This window comes from Pteropus medius, unplaced genomic scaffold, assembly GCF_902729225.1.
Source record: "Pteropus medius unplaced genomic scaffold, Ma_sr-lr_union100, whole genome shotgun sequence".
NCBI lineage: Eukaryota > Metazoa > Chordata > Mammalia > Chiroptera > Pteropodidae > Pteropus > Pteropus medius.
In genome coordinates this window covers 824,176-844,097 of record NW_024342645.1, presented here as the reverse complement: position 1 = coordinate 844,097, position 19,922 = coordinate 824,176, and the positions used below count along the sequence as shown (strand labels likewise).

The following is a 19,922-nucleotide window of genomic DNA, read 5'->3' as shown; positions in this document are numbered from 1 at the left end:
AAAAGAAGACCCACAGAATGGGAGTAAAGTTTTTTAAATCATATATCTGATAAGAGTCTAGTATCTAGCAATGTAAAGATCACTTACATGTCAACAATAAAGACAACACATCTCAAAAAAAGGGCCAATAAGCACATGAAAAGATACTAACATTATTACTCGTTAAGGAAATGAAAATCCAAACCACAATGAGCTATCCACTTCACACCCATCAGGGTGGCTATAATAAAGAAAAAAACAATAACAACTATTGATGAGGAATTGGAACCCTCATACATTGCTAGGGAAATACAAAATGGTATAGCTGCTGTGGAAAACAGCTTGGTGGTTCCTCAAAAAATTAAACGTAAAATTACCATATGACCCAGCAATTCCACTCCTAGGTGTATACCCAAGAGAACTGAAAACATATAGTCACACAAAACCTTGTTCAAAAATGATCATAGCAGTATTCTTCATAATAGTCAATAATGGAAACCACCCAAATATCCATAATCAAAATGTGGTACATATCCATACAATGAAAAATTATTTAGCCATAAAAAGAATGAAGTACTGAACATGGATAAATTGTGAAAACATGCTAAGTGAAAGAAGCCAGACAAAAAAGGCTACTATTACATGATTCTACTTATAGGAAATTTTTAGAACATGTAAATCTACAGAAAGTTGATATTAGTGATTGCCAAGGGCTGGAGTAGAGAGAGCAGGAGTGTGGAATGGGGAGTGACTGCTAATGAGTATGGGATTTCTTTCTGGGGTGATGGAAATGTTCTGGAATGAGACAGTGCTGATGTTTACACAACTTTATTAACACACTAAAAACCATAAAGTATACAATTCTTTAAAAGGATGAATTTTACGGTATTTCAGTGAACTATATCTCAATTTAAAAAACTGAATAGGAACAAAAGCCTCTAAGCAACCAAAATACACATCATAAAGATCATATAGTAAAGACATAATAAAAGCCATATAGTAAAGCCATACTTTATTTTTTAAAAATTTGATTCTCAACTGAAATTTATTCTCACTTTACATATAATTTGTACAAACCTGGTTATATGAATTCAAAGCCCACAGTAGATTAAAAGCTTCATATTAGGGGGAGTGAAATTGATACAGACAGGCATACTGACAGTAAAGTTTTAAGAAAGGCAAAAGAACTTGCAAGCATAGTATGAAGCCATTTAGTAAAGGCAAATTGGTGTATATATTTCATTAGTTCCTAGTGGTATCACTGATAAAATAATCTACATTTACAGTAATGAAAGTCACATATTACCTTTACTTACCATTTGTCACTTTCAACGTGCTAACCACTGCTCTAAGTACTACACATTTAGTTATCCATTTAATAATTCCCAACAACCCTACAAGGAAAGTACTATTATTATCTCATTTTATAGTTGAGGAAACTGAAGGGTCACATAGCTAAGTGGAAAAAGATTCAAACTCAGGCAGTAGGCTTCAGAGTCCAACCTCTTAACCAGTATACTACACTGCCTCTATGTAAGAAACTATCATCAGTCACAAAAAAAAATGTTAAACAATATTCAGTATGCTCTAATACCAGAAGGTCTGTAAGTTTTATTTCACTATAAAAATGCTCTTTTCAGAAAAACTGTTCTATGGCAGCCTATTATTTATAGAAGGTCTAGAGATCAAAGAACAGCTCTTTACAATCTAACTCCAACCTGTATTTCTAGCTTATCTATCTCCACCAATTATAGCCAAATCAGACTGCTCATGTTCCTTAAACATGCAGGGCCTCTGCATTTTCATGCCACAGTGCTGAAGGTCTTTTCTCCACTCCTTGCCTAGAAAATTCCTACTTACCCTTCAAACTCTAGCTCAAATAACACTTCCTCTGTGCCACTCTTCCTGATGTAGCTAGGCAAAACTATGTTCACACAGCATTTTGCACATATCTCTATTAAAGCATTTATCACATCATAACTGAATGCTTAATTCTCTTTTTTACCTCCTAGAATTAGACAGACTCTAGTTCATTGTAGATGGCAAATAAATTTTTAAAGTTCTGGTACCTAATAAAGTAAAATTATTTTCTTAAAACTCAGCAATACAAAATGACTATTTAGCTAAGGTCCATAGAGTCAAGGTTTTAACAAAAGTCATGAAATTGAAATAATTAAAAGGAATCAAGTTTAATTTTATACAAGCTAAAAGTTACAAAGGCTCCTATACATCAAATTCAGTTGCCAGAAATCTTTTTAAGAAGAAAAGACTGATACCCCGGACCAAACCTGAGTAATGTGGTAGGTAAAGGTAATATGAATAATGATGGGGGTAAATTTTTAAGTGAGAGACAAGGGTTCCCAGAATCTAAACCATCAGAGAGAGTTAAAGTGGTAGGCTACAAGAATACCATTTAGTTAGTTACTTCTTGAGTAACATATGCCAACTTAATGCTCTCAGAAATTACCACCCCCCCCAATTCAAGTCACCCTTTGAGAGTAATTTATTCCCTAAGAAGTTCTAGTGAAATTTACATTTTTTTACTTGTTCTAGATAAGTTAATATTTATTTCCAAATGGACAAAACCAAACACAATACCCATACATAAAATCAACCTATTTCTCTCCCGGTACACAATTTTCAACAACCAAGCTAATAACATAAGATAGCCAATATAGTTCTTAGTATTTTATAAGTACAAAAGAATATATAGTGGTCCCTCAAATATTAATTGAATTAACTGCATTTGCCAATATCCTTTACCTATAAAAGAAATGTCATTTCACTTTCCTTTAACAAAAAAAAAGTTATCTAAACTACTGGCTTAATTTTTTTCCCTATGATCCCATATTTTTAATTTACCTAATATGGTATAGCTCTGGAAAAATCTGATCTCTTATTATTTACTCCCAAACTCAGCTTTACTCTAACCTCTTTCTTTCAAACTCTCACCTATCCACAAATTTTCATGATCTTCAGGCTCTCTAAAAGGACCTAGTGCCTCTCATCTTCATGGCTATAACTCACTGACTTTTCAAAGATAAACAAAGCTAGGGACGATTTAATATCCTCCAAGGCAACCTCTAATGTAAAAGCATACCTTTAAATCAAATGTCAACCCTGAGTTTCTTATTGATATAAAATTAAAACCAACTCAACTACTTCTAAGTGTCACCAATTTGGGCAGTCAGCCTGAATATATTATTTGTGTAGTACTCTCCATTACCTAGGCTGAGAATTCTCCTCATACATTCTTTCTTTCCCCTCCTTGAAGAGGCTTATGGTCTGCTTAGTTTTCTTCATCAAATTCTCCATGAACACCCTAAAATACTCATTTTCTCCAAGTGTCTCCATCTTCCCCTCATATCTTGACAAGATAGTGCGGAGATGCTGGTAGGTATCTGGCAGCAGGTCTAAGATATAAGGTGGGCTATTCTTTAGCGCCAGCTTTGGGTTCTGACACAACCGCACCACCTGCAACAAATGGAAAAGAAGGGCTATTACTTGGAGGATCTTAAGGACAATTTCCTTTTCCTTTTTTAAATTTAAAAAGTTATAAAATATGTTCTTTTACATAAATATAAAAATGGTTAAGAATATAAGAAATGATCCATAACCCCACTGCCCCTTAGGCAATCATTTTATATTTTTAGTGGTTCCCTCTAGAAGGGTGGGTTCTTAAAACCATATGAGAAACTAATGATTCAGACAACACATAATAGAATAAATGACTGGGGCTGGGGGTTGGGGAGATATCCACACAAATGCCTAAGAACTGCTAGGTGAAATAGAGCAAATTCCTTTTAAATGCATGGCTTACCTCACAAGAGAATAAAGAAAATTCCCAAGGGCAAAAACAAAGAACATGGCTGCCCTGAGAGGGAAATCTCAATGATTCAGGGGCCTGGACTTTTAAAATCCAGTAGAGGATAGGAGCAGGGAGGCCTTGGACCTAGCAAAGCATGGAGTTGAACGGACGCACCTTTCCTTCTCATATAAATGCAGGACTCTCAGAATTTCCCTAGTAACTCTTTTTACCTTTACTTTCAACTTTTCTGCCTTCTTCTGTTTTAAGTGAGTCTCCTTTCAAGAACATAGAGGTAGATTTTTAAAGTCCAATGTAACAATCTTTGCTTTTTAACTGGTAAGTTTAGTCCATTTTGTATTTGCTATAATGACCAATGCTTTGTGTCTATTCCTACCATCTTACTTCATACCTTCCATTTATATGGATTTTCCTGTATCTGGAAAAGACAAATTAGTGTAACAGAAAAGTCTAGAAACAGACCCACACAAGTATAAACCCCCCAGACTTATCACAAAGGAGCGGTCTTTTCCAAAAATAGTAGTGAAACGATTGGGAATATATCCAAGAAAAAAAGAAAATCAAGTTAAACACTCACCTTACACTATACCACACACACGAAAAAAACCCAAACCCACCATCCTAGGCGGTTAATAGAATTAAATGTGAAAGGCAAATCTATAAAGCTTTAGGAGAAAATCTAAGAAAATTATCTTTCATGATTTAACCAATGTCACCATAATAAAAATAGGTAGATGATAGATAGATAGATAGATAGATAGATAGATAGATAGATAGATAAATAGATAAAATACAGGAAAGAATATGGTCTCATTGAAAACTGTTGGAAATATGGTGACATATGTATAAATCTAAACTTATTAAAATATTTAATATAATAAATGGAGAACTTTTAGAAACACTTGTGAAATAAGATTTTCCAAGTAAAGGGACATCCCCAAAATCATAGAAATTTCATTATAAATGTGGACATCTCCTAACATGTATGAAATATGAACCAAAGAGAAGGTAAAGGGTAGCTTCTATTCATATGAGAAAGAAAGGAAGGCAGGCATTTCACCTTGAAAGGCACTCCCAACTTTATTCTGACACATTTAGAAAAATGTAACATGTCACAAAGGGAAAGCAAGGCCTCTTAGGGAACAGGAGATAGAAGTAGGGGCCCAGGTAAAAGGATGCAAGTGTTCAGTATTCGCCCCAGGAAATATGACTCTGGGCAGGTGGTCTTGGTACCCATTATCTCTGCCATCTCTACCTGACCACGCATGCCAGCACTCTTCTAGTGAAACTCCACTCTTAAGATAAAACCCCTGGATTATTCTCACTACAGTACAAAGACTATCTCCTTTTTCCCTGAGACTCCCAGAGTTGTTGGGTGTATGGAGAAGGGAGAGGGGAGACGGAATGATGAGGAGGGAGGTGGATAGTGTGGTTGATAATAGAGGTGACACCAGTGGATTCAGTTAAAGAAGCCTAGTGTAACTGGGAGAAGTTGAGGCAAGATATCTCCCTATTTTTTCTCCTTCTGAATAGAGCTATGCCTAGTGACCACCACTCCTTAATAAATATTCCATTATAAACAAGTGCCAATGTCCTTATGACATTAACATTAGCTAAGTAATGCACTGGACAAAGCAAGGATGCTCTTCCTGGTTCTGACTCTCCTCAACAATGATAAATTTGCCACATCAATGAGTAAAGAGTCGAGTCCTTATCGTCTTATACACATACCTTCTTACCATAATTGTATACACATACAAAAATGTTTAATATCTAAAAACTGCAGGCAACCTCTATGTCCATTAACAGTACAGTGGGTAAATTATGGTATATTTATTAGCAATAACAACACACTACACTACCATGCGGATGCTCCTCCCAAACTTAATCTAAAGAAACCAGAAACAAAATAAATACAACATGAATACATGTATGTGACTACTTTTCAAAAGATATCCCTCTAAACTATATTGTTTAGGTATGCATACGAAGGTGGTAAAAGTGTAAGTAATGGAAAGAAAAAAATAAATTTTATTTGTAGATGATATAACTGTCCATGAAGAAAATCTAAGAGAATTGACAAAGCATTAGAAACAATAAAAGTCTAACAGGTTGCTGGATTCAAGATCAATATAACTAACAAACAACATTTATAAATATTTTATAAATGATTTAAAAATATAATTTTAATTGTTGCCATTTAAATGGCATAAAAATTTAACTGCCTAAGAATGCATCTAACAAAAGATGTGTAAGACTTTTATGAAGAAAATTATAAAACTTTATAAGAGAACATAAAAGACAGAATTAATGGAAAACTTTGTTAAGTTTAAAGATAGAAAGACTCAATTTAAAAATGTCAGTTCTCCCTCAATTTAGTGTATAAATTCATTGCAATTCCTATAAAAATTCCAACAAGCTTTTTCATGGAAGTTAACAAGGTGATCCCAAAACTCACATGGAAGAAAAAGAGACCAAAACCAGCAAAGCCTATTTTGGAAAGAAAAAAAAAAAATCAAAAGGTAGATGGTGTTTACCCAATGTGTTATCAAGACTTAGTATACCTTATAATTAAAATAGTATGATGATGACCAAAAGAAGTAATGGCCAAATGGAACCAAAGAGAACCCAAACATAGACTTACGCATGTCCAGAAAGTCAGTATCAAGAAGTGGCATAACAAATCAGAGTTCAACAGAAAAACGACTAGGAAATTGGTTATGCATTTGGAAAAAAATAAAAGTTCCCTCACACATCGCATGAAAATAAATTTCAGGTGAATTAAAGATCTTACTGTGAGGAGAAAAAACTTTAAAGCTTTTAGAAAAACTAGAAAAGTATGTGTTGAACTTTTAAGATCTCAGAGAGGATTTAAGACACAAAAGGAACTAATTATAACTGCAAAGACTAATTAGTTTGACAACACTTGTATTTTAAATTTATTATAAATCATAAGGACTGCTAAACATTTTATCTATTCATTTTAAAATATCAATGCAATTATAATACTGCATATTCTTGAACATCCTTTTTATTTTCTTCTTGGTAAATTGAATTTTTTTATCAATGAAATATCCCTCTTTATCTCTAATAACACTACTTGCCTTAAAGTTCAGTTTATATTACATAGCTAAACCAGATTTCTTGAGTTGGTATTTGCAATGATATATCTTTTTCATTTCTACTTTCAAACTTTCTGTATTCTCACACTTAATGTGTGACCCTTTATATGCAGAATTTACCTGGCTTCCTTTTAACCCTTTTAACAATCTTTGGTTTTACCAATTTGAACTGTTTACACTTAAATTATGAAACTACTATTATCGTAGGTCAAATATTGGCAATTTCATATGGTTCACCTAATAAGTACTAGTCCTATAATAAATAATAAAGTAATTTACTATTTGTTTTCTATGTGTCTCTCCTGTTCCAGAATCCTTTAGTTTCCCTTCTTGTCCTCTTTTGGTTTAAGCATTTTTTATTTTCCCAATTTTCTCCCCAATTAGCTCGTCAAATACATATTCTTTTACTACTCTTTTAAGTGATTACCTTAGCAAGTATAACATGCATCTCTAACTCATGAAATGTTATATAAATTAGTATTTTTACCACTTTCTAGACAATGCAAGGAACTTAGAACACTAACTCCATTTACTCTTTTCAAGTTATGTGCTATTACTATCATATACTTTAATTCCACAGAGCTTATAAAATCCACAGGTCATTATTATTATTATTTTATATAGCCAATATCCATTCATATTTATCCACTCAACTACCCTTTCCAATGCTTTTCATCACATCTGAAATTATCTTCCTTAAGCCTAAAGAATATCCTTAAGTATTTCCTAGAATATCCTTAAGTATTTCCTTTAAGGTAGGTCTGCCTGGCTACAAATTCTGTTTTTGTTTGTCCTGAAAACACTTTCACTTTCTATCCACCTTAAAAGACGATTTTCACTGAATAAAGATTAACCATTATTTTTGGTCATCATTTCATGGATGCTCTTTCATGTCTTCTGGATACCACTGTTACTATTGAAGGCAGGCTATCAGTTTCATTGCTCCTTTGAAGGTAAAATGTCTTTTATTGTCCAGTTTCTTTTTAGATTTTTTGGCTCAGGTTTTTAGCAGTTTTATTATAGTGTGTCTAGGTGTATTTTATTTGTATTTTTCCTGGTGTGTATAAAGCTTTTTTGATTTGTGACTTGATGGTTTTCATCAGTTTGGGAAAAGTATCAGCCAATTTCTCGTCAAATATTGCTTCTACTCCATTCTCTTTTTCCTCTCCTTCTGGAACTTTGATTACTTATATATGAGACCTTTTCACCATCTTCCATATGTCTCTTACACTCTTTTCTGTATTCTCTATTCTTTTGTCTCTCAATGCTTAAGCCTGGTTTTTTTTTTTTTCTGATTTATCTTTTTTTCATTAATTCTTTCCTTCAGTTGTTAAACCCATCCACTGAGTTCTTAATCAATTCTTATGTTATTCATTTCTAGAATTTCTATCTCATTCTTTAGCAAGCCTCTCAAAATTATCAATTTTGTCTTTAATTCTTCTAACACACTAATCATAAATATACCTTAAATCTAAGACTGGTAACTCAAATAGCTGTATCTCCATGGGTGTTGTCAATTCTATTGTCAATTTTCCCTCTTGGCTTTCAGTTGCATTTTGTCTTTTCATATGCCTAGTTATTTTCTTATTGAATGCTGAATACCGTATATAAAAATTATACAGACAAGCTGAGGCCATGGATGATGTTATTCAGAAAGGATTTACCTTTGTAGATAGGCTAGGGACACTAGGAATTCCAGATCACCTTAATCTAATCCAGAATTGAGAAGATTAAAAAGCTGGGCTTCAGTCTTTATAAAGACAAGTCTACTTCTGTTTCACTCTTACTCCTATGATTTAGGCCCTCAGGAACCCAACCCAAAACCTAGAGTGTTTCCCTGGGTCCTCCACCTTGGTAGACTCTAAATCCAATTTTTGCTCCTCCTTGACACAAATATTTTGAAAATTTTATTCAGCTTCTCAGCTGTCACTTCCAGAATCAGCAATGACCTCATGGGCAAGGCAGCCTCAAACTTCAGACTCACCTCTTAGAACTTTATCTGCCAGAACTTGGTCTAATCCGCAATGTCCTTATAGCTCTTCAACATCTTCTAGCTTCTCTAGTTATCAACGATATACTTGATTTGAAACGATCCAGTCCAATACTGGTAGAAGCAGAAGTTTTATATCTTGCTCATTATTTCACATTTTAAGATACTTTTTTTTTCGTCACCAAAAGCTCATTATAAACTTACTGAGCTGTTTAAATGATTCCATTCTATGAATATACCATAACATATCTTAACCATCACTCCTCACTTTAACATGTATATTGTTTTCTAGTCTTTAGTATTGCAAATACCATTGTGATGAACATCTTTGGGCATTTTACTCTTCTATGTATCAGATTATTTCCTTAGGATAGATTTCCCCAATGTGAAATCGTCAGGTCCATCTAGAACTGCAAAATTACCATTTAATGACTATTCATCAGTGACTTCAAATAAGTAAGACTATTAAATTTTTAAAGCTAGATATTTGATTCTCTGTACAACCATATCCTGAACTTTTGAAAAACAACCCTATATAGAAGCCTAGCAAATAAAGACAAGCTAAATCAACAAAAATATTTGATGCATGAATATTTTTAACAGTGTTTTAGAAATTGTTCCTCCTATCAAGTGTTTCAAGCCGAAAGGGAATGACACAGCCAAGAAAAAGATTCTATCTCAGAAGACCACTATATTCTAAGCGCAAGAGAGTCAAGAAGTCATAAAACAAATACAAACAGTCCCCAGTGTGTGTTACATTCCAAAACGTCATTTGTAAGTCAGCTGTTTATAATTCAGAATATATTTTTACAGAATATATAAAAAATTTTTTAAATGGTTCTTGGGTTAGTCCATGGAAGGAGGTAGGGGAGACTGACACTGAAACTAAGAGATCAAGATCTAGCAAAGACTATAAGAGGTATATATGATAAAGAGTTTTTATTTTCAGGGAAAATTGAACATGTTTTACATAAATAAAGAACCAGAAGAGAAAAAGAGATAAATGAAACACTGAGGTTTCTGGCAAGACAATAGGAAATGGGATCTACAACACAGCTAGGAACACTGAACACGTCCCTACACTTCTTTCCTCTAAAACAAAGAAAGTGGGTGAGGACAGGTTCAGAGACAAATCCAGAGATATGGAGATAGTAAGCTAAAGTTATAGCTGATGGTTTTGATTTTTCTCAACATATCCATTCAACAAATATACGTCAGGTACTGGGACACAGAAATGAAAAGACAACATCCCTGAATCTGAATCAAGCAATAAACAATTTTTTAAAAAATCAACAGGAAAAAATAGCAGGTTCTATGCAGACATTAAAATAGAGTAATTAGAAAATGCTAGATGACTACTTTAGAATAGTGAATAGAGAAATGTTTTCTGAAATGCCTTTAGGTTAAGAGTTGAAATTACAGGAAGGAGTCAGCCACGTAGACTCAGCAGAAGAATAGCCCAAACAGAAGGAACAACTAACCCAACCCCTAAAGTAGAAACAGGTTTGGATTTGTCTGAGGAACAGAAAGGTCAGTGAGACTAAAATGCAGAGAGCAAGGTGATTGAGACAGAGATGTGGAGTAGGCAGGGAATTAACAAGGAGACATTAAGATGAAGCCTAAAATATAACCTTTTAAGTTTCAATTAAAATTTAAAAAGGCCAAGTGTTTTAATATATTGATAAGATTGTATCAAACAGCATATCAAAATGTCCTGTTTCAGTCACTGGTAAATTTCCTAACCTCTAAGCCTCAGTTCTTCTTTCTGTAAAAAGAGATAATACCTACCTCATAATAAAAGGTTTATGAAAGGACAGCACAGTTTCCAATAAAGTAGGCTTTCTGTAAGTGTTAGTTCCTCTCCCCATTTCCATACAACTTGACCAGGCTTATATGCAAGGTAGGTGGGAATCATCTATTGAAGACAATGGCAGACCTCACATCACCCTTTGATGACTCCCAGAAACAGATACCATTTTTCCTACCATCCAGGCCACAGCTACCTTCCCAGTTCTGCATGGTCTCTGACAAATTGGTAGCCAAAGAATAGAGAAAAGGCCACCCAAGGATAGGGTGACCAACAATCTACAAAAGCTACAGTATCCATGCCTTTAAAGGTCCAAACCAAGCAGAGTTCCCAATAAAAGTATTTACATTCATATCCAGGGCTACACATACCAACCCACATATTCTACCTATTTAAAAGCAAATGTATTAACATCATGGAATTCACATTAAAATGCCTAATATCTCTGGAAAAGATATACTTTTCAATAACAAAAACTAAACTAAAATTGCTCTGATCTTACATACACTGCCCAACCCATAATATGCAATCAGTAAATGCCATTAATGCTAATGAACTGAAAAATGTCACCTCTCATAACACACCAGATTTACACTATGAGTAAAAAATGTCTCCAACACCTTGATTAATTTGCATTTTCAAACTAGTACCATGTATGTTACAGGAATATTACCAATCTATCCTTAGAATGTGACCTCGTAAAAGATCATTTGTAGATTAAATGTCTGCTTTTCCCAAGAACTTTTTGAGATGAATCATCACATGACCATGGGTCAGCACTCCATTAATGACTCTGAATCTTTAATAGTAACATAGACCATAACAAAAATATATAGGTAGACCTATTCTTTTACAGTAAAGTCTTCTTGAAAAAAAAAAAAGGGTCCTAAATATTTATAATCTCTAGGAAAAACGTTCCAAAAAGGCTCTGTGAATAATTCAAGTCAATAGTTAACAAATATCAAAGGCCAACACAACATGCCATTACTATTTAGTAAATTTTAAATTGGCAGTCATAGTTACCTGAAGCACAAATAAGCACTCTGCGCTTTAAAAAATTCACCAAAAATTTTTGAAAGACAAAATATTTTCCTGCTTAGTCTGTCCTCCATTTGGCCAACTTTATTTTGCTTTCCAAATCTTGCAATAGCAAAAAATGGCTGCCTTTTGTTTATTTCTGTGATACATTTACAGCATCACTCAGAACAATGTCAAAAAGAAAATGTGCATAGCTCTGGGAAACCAACAATATCCTTGTACAGCTGCCATATACTCCATCCATAATAGTTTTCTCACTAGGCTAGCTCCTCTCTTTGCTTCTGCCAAGGCTCAACGGTCAATATAAAAAATGTGGAAAGTGCGAGATCACAATAAAGAGGAATAAAATTATGCTTGGAAATTGCTAAATTTTTAAAAAGAGAAAACAAGCTATAAAGAACTGTGCCTAAGCGTAATTCTATTCCAAACACAATCTTTTCTAACACTAAGGAACCTGCATTTCTAATTAGACAGAAAACTATAAGCATATAGGACTATGAATAACTAAATACTTTTATCTGTATAGACCTTGACATAACCATGGAAGCATTTTTCATCTCAAACTTTTTCGTACATTAAAACATGATTAAAATAAGCACTATGCAAATAAATAAAAGTAAGCACTATGCTCAAAAACAAGTATTCAGTATGTTGAGCTACACATAAAATAAGTAGAGTTTGATTAGTTTTAAAAGAATCAATATTGCTCAAGGGAACAGGAGGTTAAATGGAAAGGACAGCAGAATAGGAGTCTGGAGCCCTGGATTCTACTCTGGTGAATGACATCAACTGGCTACATGACCTTAGTTAGGCAAGTTACTCATCTCTCTGTGGCTTAATTTCTGCCTCTATAAATGAAAGATCAATTAATTTCTAAAGTCTCTAAAGACTTTACGTTTCTAGTCTTCTTAAACCTTCAAGTTTTAGAAACTCATCAACTCAGAAACTCAAAGAGGTTTAACAGTTTTACAAGTGTAGATACACAGTGAAGCTTTTGAATGAAAACTCTTGATTTTTCTCCAAAGAGAAATCAAAAAGCTATACTGTTTTTAAAGCAACATATCATCACTAGATAATGGCCCCAATAAAAAAGCCTTTTACTTCTAATTACTATTTTACATTATTGATTTTATTTATAGAAACTCCATTCAGGGACCTGAACTGTAATTGCTACCTAACACTTCTCAAATACCACCTAACACTATGCCACTTGTAACTAATTACCAATCTCATTGCTTTCACATATCACATTAATTGGAGGAAAAAATACAGCCAATACAATGTATGAAATTAAATAAATGACATGTGCTGACATATTAATCATGCAGTTTTTATACATGGATTCTATTTTTAAAAGGGCAAAATAATTCCTAGACTGCCTAGACGTATCAGTGAAATATCAAACCAAACAGCATGAACTAGAGATTAAATGATTTCAGCATTACTTTTGGATGTATGACCCTAATTAAGAAATGACTGTAAATCAGGATACTGCAGATGTGCCTGCTTGGTCTAAAGTCCCTTCCCATTCCCAGTCCCCTTTCTTGTCTCCTCAGGATTAAATAATAGTTTCCCTAATGATTTCCACAGAGCTATCCCAGAGCCCTTTGTATACCTTCAGTTATAGCGCCAGATTCTAAGTGTGAGTGTGCTGGGTCATCTTTAATGCCTTACCACCTGGTATATGGTTTGTGTTCAATTAAAATGTGTGGAAAGGTGCCAACATAATTTTTACCTAAGTTAACTAGGAATGAGCTATCATATTTAAAATTAGTGAACTAAACAGACTGAGTAGAAGCAGATTTTTTGGGGGGTCATGTGCCAATATATATTTTTAAAACTTTAATATATAATTCCTTTAACTCAGCACGTTCCATTTCCAGAAGTTTATTCTAAAGAAATATTTAGAAATTAAACAATGAATAGTCACTGAAGTATAGTTTCTAATATCAAAAAAAATCTAGATTATCAATTTAAATGTATTATATATACATATTATAAACTCTTAAACAGCCCTTAAAAAAGAATTCAAGAAGACCTATAAGTGGTATTAACATGGAAAATCTCCATAATACAGCAAATTTAACAAAGAAAAAATTATAAAACCAATTTTATTAAAAATCTGGCTTTTGCTTAAAAATGTATAATTTTATGTGTGTATTATTCTCAAAATTTAAGAACATAATAACTAAAATCTTAAACAAAAATAGGATATTCTATTGCAATTTCTTTAAAAAAATCTGTCAAGTTTATCTAAAATAAAAGCAACTAACAGTGTGGAGCCTTGCTCCCTCAAGTGTGAGAGCCACCTGCATTGACTTTACCTGGGAGCCAGTCAGGAATGCAGAATCTCAGGCCCCACTCCAGATCTACTCAGACTGTACATGATATGAATTCATGTTGAAGTCTGAGAAGCACTGGTTTATAAGAAATCACTTAGCAAAGTCTAAATACCTGTTCAAGATCCACATAAAAAACAGAAGTATTAGCTGGGTGACTTAGGCATGTTATTTAATCTCTCTGAATCTCAGTTTCATTCTCATAAGAAACATTATTTGAAATTTCTGATGTGAAACTGTAAACTGCTCTACAATAAAAGGAATGATTAGAACTTAGTTACTAGTCTTAGTAAATAATAAAAAGTCAACAACTTGATCAAACTGATAAATCTTTCAAGGGCAATGCTGTCCATCCAATCTTCTCAGAGTCATTTAGGAAAAAGGAGGATAAGGACTGGAGGAATGGACCCCAAACTGTAGACAGTAGTTACCTCTGGAGAGGGTGGTCGTTTGGAAATATGAGAGTAAAAGCAAACTTTTATATTTTGTTCTGTACATTTTATGGTTCATGAATTGTTTTTTACAGAGTGCTACACAATATACTGCTGTTCAAAGTAGGTCTAAGAAAGAATGAGGCAGGAATTAGGATCCCACCCCACTCACTGAAGTACCAACGAGTTGACCTCATTTTCAGACTTCTCCGTGACTGATCCCAGAGCCAGAGGGAAGGCAGCAGTCAGTGGTGGTTATGAGAAGGTGCCCAGGCACCTACTAAGCAATAAGCAAGACTCACCATCCATCCCGATAGCTACCAAGAGAAGACCCAGAGTTATTACTGATTTCTTCTGAAGGAACCGTGGGAGCTTCTATGGTAGAAGTACTGCATGTCCCCAAGGCTTGAATCCCCAGGGGTTGTGTGTGTACCACCAAAGCCATCATCAGCACCCTTTTTCCTTCCTCCTTTTGGGACCTGCTGCAGGAAGGAACATTATGGGGACAGAGCTGAGGCTGGCTTCTAGTGTTCCTGGTTGACTACTCCCACCTATTTCCTTCCAGCACAAAATGTACTAATCATGAAAATATTTCGCAATGACTTTTAACAAACCTAATGTAGATCAGAACTAACCATTTCATTAGAAAATGTGATTGAAGTTTAGAGACAGTTTTCAAACTAATACTCAGTCCATTTTTCTTTTAATGCTCTAGGTTAGTTATTAGAGAAATAATTTTTCATTGTATAAATGTTATTGTATATTTGAATATAGAATGAACTGCTGAAAACAAAGAGTCAGGGACCAATCTGCTGATGACTTATCAGGTTCATCATATGTATACTGTTGACTAACAACACATTAAAGACAGGTTTTACTATATCAAGAGTCACTGAAAACTTCAACCAAAGCCACAAATTGAACAGAGCAGATTATCTTCTTCCTTGACCTAATGCTACTTTCATTCTATATACCTTTCAAAATTTTTACCATGCTCAACTGAGCTCACGTTTCATAAGGAATTATAAAGAATTTTACATCCTTTGGGGGAATTCTTAATAGGCATAAAAACAACACTTCGTGTTTTATAATGACCAGGTATATTACCTTTATAACCAAAAAGGGTATATTAGTTTTATAACTGTCACTTCAATTAAGCACTAAAAATAAAGATTCCCTACTGATCCTCCTAATTAATCATATAGAAAATGAGGGAATATGTTTTGATCCCACTTTACTTTGTTAAATGTCTGCACTTTACTAAGCAAGCACTACGTATTGGGCACTGGAAGTAAAATTAAGACAAAGCCTTGGTCCTGAGTAGCTCTAGTCCGGGGAGAGAGATGAAATAAAAAATAAAAAGCTACCATAGATAACTTAAATTAAGAATGAGAAAATAATGTGTACAGCGTCTAAGATCACCATGCAAAGTAACCAGTACACATAATTTGAAGAGACACAAAACTCTTAACTTAAAGTAGATAACACTGAATGGTACTAGTTAAACACTATCTTAATATCATTCAAGAGAATGTCTACTTTGATTGTGTGAATGGCAGGGTATGTGAGTATGTGTATTATGCTATTGTGTACCTACAAACGTCATTTTCCAGGTACTGTATAGAGAAAATAACTAAACCTCAGGAGAGGGTAATCCCGGATTCCAAATCTCTCCACTATTAACTGAGTTACAAAAACTCTCTGAGCCTATCTTCAACTATAAAACAAGGATGACATTACCAAAGGGCTATTGCAAAAAAAATGTCAGTTTAATGCAGTTAATATTCTCACCCCATACCTTTTCCTTTAAGTAATTTCTTTGGGACACATAAAGCAATTTAACAAATATTAACATAGCACTTACTATTGTGTAAAGCCTTAAGACTGGACACTGCAGGAGATAAGGAGATTATAGTTGCTGTCCTCATGGAGTTTACAATCTTGAGAGGTTAAGGTAAATACAGAAGAAATGTGCACAAAATGTTTAAACTTAAGAAATCCTTTAACATTTGTACATACTTATGTAGTAACTTATCACTATAATGTAATCTCTTGGAATATAAGAATTTACACCTAGTACTATGCTTGGGATATAGTAAGCATGGAAACATAGGAAAAAAGGTAAGGGAGGGAGGAAGTAGTCCAATGAAATATACTGATTCATAAATTCTATTGAGTACCTCTTCGTTTCAAAATATAGGAAGTTAACTAGAGGTCTTTGGGTGGAGGGGCAGTGCAAATGGGAGAAGGTAGGGTAGCAAAAGGAAGGATCATCTTTTGAAAACACTTTTTTTGAACTCTTGCTTTAAGGGAAAGTATTTTCCAATAAATTATAGCCCATTAAAAAAAAATCAACACCTTAATATTTTAGTGATGTAAGTTAAAAATAAAAACATAGTATAGGCCTAAAATACTGCCAGCATGATGCTCTACTTCAAAAGTGAGCAAACTACAGCCTGCAGCCTTTTTTTGTACACCTGCAAGCTAAGAATGGCTTCTGCATTTTTAAATCATTGTAAAAACATCAACAAAGAATGTGGGACTGAGTATGTGGCCAGCAAAGCCCAAAATATTTACTATCTGTACCTTGACAAAAAAGTTTGCCACCTCCTACTCTACTTCATAATGGAATTTTGAGTCTCTCACTAAACTAAATATCTTACTTCTTCTATATTTACATTTAAGGCCATTTATATGACTTCTCTCTCTGTTGCCCTATGCAGTTGTCTCTTTACTTACTAGACGCTTTCTTCTCATATAAGTATTTACACAAATATTAATTACAAGATACTGGGATGGTTAAAAAAAAAAACTAGAGGCTGAGCATGTTATTTAATAAAAAGCATTCTAGCACAAGCATTTTACCAACAATGAGTTTAAGTTCCACTGGATTAGTAAACTGAGCCTATGAATGGATTAGTAAATGGGCCTATGTTAACCAAAACCCATGACTTATACCAACTTCTCCATGTGTAAGCATGCAATATTGTGGGATCAGTGCTAAATCAATAAATTGATTGATAATAGGCTGGGATAATGTTCATCTAGCTTCGATGACAAGGATAAAACAGGTAAAAGATGGTGGCTTATAACTAAATTCAATAAATGTGTGAAAATATTTGTGGACTTGACAATAAGTTCATCACTTAGACCAGGGATCCCCAAACACCGGGCCACAGACGGGTTCCATGGCCTGTCAGGAACTGGGCCACACAGAAGGACAGGAGCGGTGGTCAAGCAAGCGAAGCTTCATCTATATTTGCAGCTGCTCCCCAGCACTAGCATGACAGCCTCAGCTCCATCTCAGATCATCAGGTATTAGATTCTCATAGAAGCACTGGTCTCTGATGCCAAAAAAGCTGGGGAGTGCTGACTTATACCACATGAAGTCAAAAAGGGTTAGTGACACATTTAAGACTTTCAACAATAAAAATAGTGAAAAAAATATTTATGCTCAAAACATCAAGAGTAAAACAGACTGTGCAAACTAACAACACTACGGAAGTATTCAGAAAATCTAGAAAACAGTATGAATCTATCAGAGTAATACATCAGAAATAAGTACTAAGTTTTCATTTCAGACCAACTAGTAATATGTGACATGAAGCACAGAGAGTACTAAAAATCATCTTCAAAGACAAGCAACACAATAATAAAAAATCATTCTCCCTATATGAGAATGGAAAAACTAGCCTACTTTCCTTGAAACTGTCAACACCTGAAAAACACTTCCACTCAAAACTTTGGGTCCTCTTTATTCTTCCCAAATAATTAAACACTCGGCAGAAAAAATAAAAATTCGATACACATATTTTAAAGAGATGAAGGAGTAAGATTTAAGGAGGGATATTATTTGGATTACCTTAGACTCAAAAGTTTGATGAAAAGTTTTTGTTCAAGAGAGATCTCTAATAAATACAATTTTGATATATTGCATACACATGTCTTATATGAGAAACTAATTAAAAATGCAAATATTTTTTTCTATTCCAGGAGAACCTTTCTGGTCCTAACTGTAAATCTCTAAAATGCAAATCTACAAACATGTTTTGAACACATTCAATATTTTGTAGAAGATACCAAAGCATTTAAAGTTTCCTTTACATGCCTAACTTTTTGTAATAGTTTTATTACAATTTCTAATAATGAAATGAGCACTACAATTTACTCAACCTATAAATACTTGTAACATTAATTACAATACCAATAATTTAACATGAAAAAAACCAGCCCTGAAAAAGTGGCTCTGAAACCACTGTTATGCACTACAGGAGAGTTAATTTACACACAGGACTTATTAAGCATTTATATAGCACATTTATATTTGCCAAATGCTTCATAATCATTTTTATTAGCTGATTCTAATCCAAAACAATCCATGAAGAACTTTAGAGGAGAAACTTCAGACGAGAGTAATCAAAAAAAATTTTTTTTACTCTAGAGGAAATAACACCATTCTCTTTAATATGCTAGATCCTTCTAATCACTTTTCATCTGCAGTATGAATTTAGCGAAAATAAGTTATTAATACTGTGAAAAATATCAAGGAAATATTGTATTGAATTCTCTAGAACAAAAATCACTGGACTGCTTAAACACTTGTAAGTACTTGGGACTAACCAGTATATTTCATTACACAGACACACTGTAAGGAAGTAAAATTCACCCAAATGCCGAACTTAAAGTGGCTAAATATAAACGCGTTATTTTTCACACTTGCTAAAAAAACTTTTTTTAAAAAAGGGCTAATCAAAGAAGCTCGTCGAACAAGCTTCAAGTCAGGTCCTGGAATAAGGAGGCAGTTCCGCTACAAAAAGTAGAACCCAGCTAAAAGCAGTCAGTGTAAGGAGGAAGTCCTGGAAGAAGTCAGAATCTGCTGCTTAGCATACTCAGTCAATACATCTTTCAGAAGATAATGGTTCTAACCAGAACTTGTGGTTTAATCAATGCCTATCTGAGTACCAGCAAAGGATCATATCCAATGTTTTGGAGGATTTAAAAACTTGAGCCAATGCTAGATGTGGAGCAAAGTTCCTTCCTTGACCCATTTAAACATCCCTATTTCTTTTATCTTGGTGTTATATCTTAATGAGAAAAAAACTAAACCATTACCCAGAGCGCAGTTTGTCTGCGGAGTTGTCCTAACCCCAGGTCTCTTCATCAGAACCCATAAACATAATTCAATTCACGAGTCAGAGCTCGACTCCTCAAACAGCTAACAGCCCTAGCCGGTAAATCAAACACTTTCTCATCGCCCGCCTCCTATCTCCCGGGGCCAATTCCGTGACCCACATCCCTATACCCTGCACAGAGCCCCAAACTCTGCTCCCCCATTACACTTCCGCCCTGGTGACTACCCAGTTAACCTTCACCCCAGCCCCCACCCCATC

The 19,922-nt window shown here is 34.2% G+C and overlaps 1 protein-coding gene across 5 annotated transcripts in view; it reads right to left on the bottom strand.

Moving 5' to 3' along the window:
* CBL (Cbl proto-oncogene) overlaps positions 1-19,922 on the bottom strand; it is a 94,673-nt gene that overhangs the window by 74,013 nt on the left and 738 nt on the right. For 4 of the 5 annotated variants that reach the window (XM_039866619.1, XM_039866622.1, XM_039866621.1 and 1 more), the window contains exon 2: positions 3,206-3,453. The exons of the other annotated variant lie outside the window; for it this stretch is intronic. In XM_039866619.1, the coding sequence (XP_039722553.1) occupies positions 3,206-3,453 (248 nt within the window). The remainder of the gene's footprint in view (positions 1-3,205; positions 3,454-19,922) is intronic. 5 annotated transcript variants of the gene reach the window in all.